Genomic DNA, 6,000 nt, shown 5'->3' with positions numbered 1-6,000 from the left:
GATTGTACTGCTTTACATTTTTAAAAAAATTTATACCCAATTATTATTTTTTTCCAATTAAGGGGCAATTTAGCATGGCCAATCCACCTAACCTGCACATCTTTGGGTTGTGGGGGCAAAACCCATGCAGACATGGGGAGAATGTGCAAACTCCACACGGACAGTGACCCAGGGCCGGGATTCGAACCCAGGTCCTCAGCGCCACAGTCCCAGTGCTATCCACTGCGCCACCGTGCTGCCCTACAATTTCTTTTTTTAAATGACACCAAATATCTCTGATGTGGAGATGCCAGCATTGGACTGGGGTGAGCACAGTAAGAAGTCTTACAACACCAGGTTGAAGTCCAACAGGTTTATTTTGAATCACTAGCTTTCGGAGCACAGCTCCTTCCTCAGGCGAATCCTGAGGAAAAAGAAGCTGTGCTCCGAAAGCTAGTGATTCGAAGCAAACCTGTTGGACTTTAACCTGGTGTTGTAAGACTTCTTACTGTGCTCACCAAATATCACATTCAACTATTCCAATATGGTCAAAGTTTCCTGGGTCATTTGACAGCTGTAGCTTAGAGATGGGCATCATGTTCCAGGATGTTCTCTGCAAGTTGAGTGCTCCAAATTCTTCCTCCTCAGCTTCTCTATAACGCAGGTGAAATCAGCACCTCAGTAATATCAGGAGCCCCACCACACTTTCCTTCCTCACTATCCCAACAATCTTGGTTTTATGCATTGCAGTCCCAACATGTTTGCAGTATCCCTGCTGTCGTCACGCCGGTTGATGACAGCACTAAAACAGCAAAACATTCAGGTCGTTGTATTAGATTCGCACAATGGTTCTCACTTATTTAAACATACTTTTCCAGAATGAGTAGAATCTCATTTGTTGCTGGCTGGTTCACTGCCAGTAATACCACTCAATTGCTCTGGAATACAGAGTGTGAGATTAAATGGGTACGGCAGCACATGTTCACATACAGCAAATTATCCTGATGGATTGGAAACTTCTGCATTCTTTTAGACTAATTTGAAAAACTACATTCTCAACCTTACATATGCTGTATTATATAATTACACTGCACTGCTTTTATGACAAAGATTGTACCCGTTTCCTGTGGAAAGCAGAGTTGGATTTTCAATGCTCTCCATTCTGCATTGAAAGTATTGGCATTCTGAGATAACAGTTCCACTTATGAACTTATAACACTGGGCACCAACAGGCTCTTTGACCAAGAAAATCACAGCCCGAGCCCTCACTTAACATCCACTCAAACAAACACTTAGCAGCAAGTGCCACTGGAAAGTGATCAACTTTCCTTCCACCATCACCACCCACCCTCTCCTCTCCTCCTCTCCCCCCCTCACCCTGGCCCCAAAGAAATTCAAACAACATTCAGGATTGTGCAGGTTGATGCTTTTGGAGGTGTTGGTGATGCATTTTACTTCCATGTAATTTCTTGAGCAAGGCTAAAAAGTGATGAACTTATGGTGAAGTCTGTATTATAGAGGGGATATTAGAGGGTCAAGTCACAAGAAAGGTTGCAATATGGTCAAAAGAGAGGAGTCAAAAAGAAATTCAAAGTAATAACTCTGGATGAATTATTCTGGTCCGTGATAACTGCAGTGAACGTGGAGGTTGTAACCAACCAGAGTATGGAGCTGGAATAGGAGTGTACTTTTGAAGAGAGTCGAGACAGCCCAATCTGCTCATCATTTCAGTGTGTAAACGGAATAAGTCATGACCTTCGCCTTGTTGAAGTAGTCTATGCGGAATTGCTGCCAGTGGCCTGGCTTGTTGCTGCATTGCTACCACGTCCTCGCAATGACAGGAAGTAGAGGAAGGTGCTTACTCCATACGATATCATCACTACACCTGCAAAGAACTGTGGAAGAAGCACATTGTCATTAGACATGTCCAGCACAGTCGACAGATTTCTCTTCTTCCCCCTCCCACCCACTCTCAACCTGCCACTCCACCTCTCCTGAAGCTGCTGACTTGCACTGGGAGACGAATGAAGCAAAGGAAAAATTAGGGGGGGGGTTGGGGAGAGTTGGAAAAGATAATGAATGTTCCTAGTGGAAAGTAAATGAGGGGGATCTATTGTACTGTTTGCTGATGTTCATTCACTGTCTGGGCTCACAAACACGTGGCAATTTAGATGAGGCACCAGAGAGCTTCAGGTTTCCATGGAACTAAAATCACAAGCCAGTGAGTCAATGCTTAAGGATGGGGGAAAGAGGTAAAAACTGAACTAGATCTACCAGTAAAGCTTGTTAATTCTGACATAAGCATTGCGTCAGAATAATTTCATGACCTTAAACAGTTTACTGAGAAGTTGTTTTAACTTGGGTTTTTTTAATGTCCTTTTGAAAAGGTTGAAGGGTGGTCTAATCGAGATGCATAAAATGACAGATATTCAGTCAGATAGACCAGAACCACCAACAATTCTGTTTTTCCAATTAAGGGGCAATTTAGCGTGGTCAATCCACCTACCCTGCACATCATTGGGTTGTGGGGGTGAGACATGTGGTGATATGCATCACTGTAAATACGCAAGGGGCTAATTTAGATACACTAAGGCAGCACGGTGGCCTAGTCGTTAGCACAGCTGCCTCACGGCGCTGAGGTCCCACGTTCGATCCCGGCTCTGGGTCACTGTCCATGTGGAGTTTGCACATTCTCCGTGTTTGCTTAGGTTTCACCCCCACAACCCAAAAATGTGCAGAGTAGGTGGATTGGCCACGCTAAATTGCCCCTTAATTGGAAAAAATAATTGGGTAATCTAAATTTATATTAAAAAATATAAAATAAAAATTTAGATACACTACAACTAAGTAAACACTAGAGGGAGCACCAGAAACATCATGACATGCAGACATACAGCTAATGAACACATAGAATAGGACACAGCCTATGGGCAGTCAAGACACCCAGAGGTGATACTACCACAAGGGGGCATTTACACAACCCAGATACAAGGACAGAGCACACATGCTCTTTCTCCAGGCAACACTCAGAGAAGGACAGGGGCAGATCAGATGCATCACACCCACCATGTGGCTCAGAGCAGACTGGTTAGTTAGACTGAGTTACTATAGCAAGATTAGCAGGAAAGTCGAACTGAAGTCGGAGAATTGTTAACTGTTCAATAAAATGTGTCAAACCTATCTCCAAATCCGAACCTTCCTTTGTCAGAGCATACATCAAGGAAGCAGCTTATGATACATGAAGAAGCATAACACAACAAGACCCATGCAGACACGGGGAGAATGTGCAAACTCCACACAGACAGTGACCCAGGTCCGGGAACAAGCCCAGGTCCTTGGTGCCGTGAGGCAGCAGTGCTAACCACTGTGCCACCGTGCTGTCTATCAACTTGTTTTTAAACGCACAAGAGGCCTTCATCAGAAGAATTGCCTTAACAACAACTACTAGTGAAAATTGCCAATCACAAATTGCCAAGTGTTTTTGGTAGAATGCATAATTTGGATCAACAAAATGCATATGTTGAATTTCTATGATCGTTACAAAGAATTAAAATCAAAATTGTCCCAAACTTGAATTATTGTATTTGTTGTTTTCCATGAAATAATTGTGTTCGTATCATAAATTTAAACTAAAATGCATTTAATTAAGACCATTTCTTCAGCTATTGATAGTGATAAAAATATAGTTTTGACTAGCACATTTGGATGAAACTATAGTTTAAACCATATTAAAAACAATAATCATCACAACTGCAAAACCTCTTCCGTGAACCAAAGGCATTAATCCTATAACCATAGAGTGGATTATACTATTCAAACAGGGTTATTTAGAGCACTAAGCCCTTTTAAGATGTAAAAAGTCTTAAAAAATTAACGTGTTCCGACTGGAACAGGTAAGAGATCCCAAATGAGACATTTGGAGAGCGCGGCATGTGGCTCCAAAACTACAGGTTGCCGACCATCTGGAGATCAGTTTTCCTCTGATGGGAAATTCAGAACAAGTTCCCGGACGAGAACACCAGAGGCGATTGTCTCCCTAGACGCAGAAAAGGCCTTCGACTCTCGAATGGAAGTATCACCTTGAGGTAATGGAACGGTTCGAGGTCGGAGCGGGGTTCATCGCCTGGGTGAAACCCCTGTACAATGCTCCCAAGGCGAGCATTCGAACTAACACCACCAGCTCGGAGTGCTTCCAGTTATAAAGAGGCACAAGGCAGGGAAGCCTACTGTCCCCGCTCCTGATTGGCCTAGCAATCGAACCGCTGGCGATAGCTCTGCCACACGCGGAAAGCTGGAAGGGCATTCAAAGAGGATTCAGAGAGCACAGTTTCACTCTATATGGATGACCTGCTCCTACGCGACTCTAAGCCATAGGAAGGACTGAAAGCAATCCTGCAGATCCTGAAAAAGAGTTTGGAACCTTCTCAGGTTACAAACTCAACCTCGGCAAGAGTGAGGCATTCACAGTGCTCCCTTTAAGGCTCCCTTTTAAAATAGCCCAAAATAGATTCTGATACTGGGGATCCAAATAGCCAGATCCACAAACAGAACTTGACAGGCCTGGTGGAAGAAGTCAAAACAGACCTGCAACGGTGGGACACACTCCCACTCTCCCTGGCAGGGAGAATGCAGATGGTCAAAATGAATGTACTACCGAGGTTCCTCTTCCTGTTTAGATCCATATCGATCTTCATCCCCAAGGCCTTCTTCCAAAGCATAGACAGCTTAATCAGGGCGTTTGTGCGTGTGGAGGGGGGCTAAGAATCTAAGAGTCCCCAAACCAACACCACAAAGGAGGAAAATTAAGAGTGGCCTGGCATTGCCAAACCTGCAATTCGACCACGGGGCAGCAACAGCAGAGTGAGTGAGGGAATGGGTACACAAACCAAACACCCCCAGAGACCACACTATTAGAGGACCTGATGAAACAGACAGTAATGAGGGGGGACTCTGCAGGAAAATATATGGACAGCTACTGGACAGAGCCCGAACACCATTAGACCAGACGGAAATGGGGGGGAGGGACAAAATGGGTTGGAGACTCCGGACTAAAGCACTGAGCAGGGCCAACTCCATCTCCTCCTGCACAAGGCTCAGCCTCATGCAGTTCAAAGCAGTGCACAGAGCACACCTTACCAGAACCCGAATGAACAGGTTCTTCCCGTAGGTAGAGGACAAATGTGAACAGTGCCAGAGACGCCCGGCCAATCACACCCGCTTGTTCTAAACTTGTTGGGTTCTGGACAGTCTTTTCTGAGGCAATGTCCAAGGTTGTGGGGATGAGGGTGAAGCCATGCCCAAATATGGCAACCTTTAGGGAATCAGAACAGAGCTACACCTGGGGAAGAGGGCTGACATCCTAGCTTTCGCTTCCCTAATCACACGCCGGAGAATCCTGCTCGACTGGCAATCAGCAACACCACCCACAGCTGCATACAGGCCGGCTGACCTATCGGAATTTCCCCATTTGGAGAAGATCAAATACACCATCCGAGGGTCAGAGGAAGGCTCCCTTACTGCTGGGGGGCAATTTGTCAGCCTGTTCCAAAACCTGTTCGAGGCCAACAACAACTAGTAGAGAGGAAAACTGAAAAGTAAAAAGACCAACACCTGCGATGCACATGCCAAGTCAGTCGGCAACAAAGTATAAACAGATAAAAGCCTGTGCACTCTACAGTAAGCAGAAACTAACAGCAATGTATATAGAATCATAGAAATAACAGTGCAGAAGGAGGCCATTCAGCCCATCGAGTCTGCACCGGCTCTTGGAAAGAGCACCCTACCTAAGCCCATACCTCCACCCTATCCCCGTAACCCCATCTAACCATATTTGGACACAAAAAAACAATAATCGAGAATCTTGTTAATATTCGCATATCCAATAGGAATCTTTGACTCAGAACTTGATTGGACATGCAAATTTAAATAATCTAATGAAGGAAGAATTATTCAGGTTGCTATATGTAGCGGACTTCCGTTATTGTATTTTAAAAATTGATGAAAAACTGTTAAATAAACGGC

The 6,000-nt window shown here is 44.6% G+C and overlaps 1 protein-coding gene across 1 annotated transcript in view; it reads right to left on the bottom strand.

Annotated features, from left to right (window-relative positions):
• Positions 1–1,328: 1,328 nt before the first annotated feature.
• LOC119971390 (plasmolipin-like) overlaps positions 1,329–6,000 on the bottom strand; it is a 34,725-nt gene continuing 30,053 nt past the window's right edge. Inside the window, exon 4 of the mRNA XM_038806859.1 lies at positions 1,329–1,874. Within this exon, the coding sequence (XP_038662787.1) occupies positions 1,755–1,874 (120 nt within the window). The 3' untranslated portion in view covers positions 1,329–1,754. The remainder of the gene's footprint in view (positions 1,875–6,000) is intronic.

The sequence above is a fragment of the Scyliorhinus canicula genome, chromosome 9 (assembly GCF_902713615.1).
Source record: "Scyliorhinus canicula chromosome 9, sScyCan1.1, whole genome shotgun sequence".
Lineage (NCBI taxonomy): Eukaryota > Metazoa > Chordata > Chondrichthyes > Carcharhiniformes > Scyliorhinidae > Scyliorhinus > Scyliorhinus canicula.
This window is presented reverse-complemented; position numbering and strand designations above follow the sequence as displayed.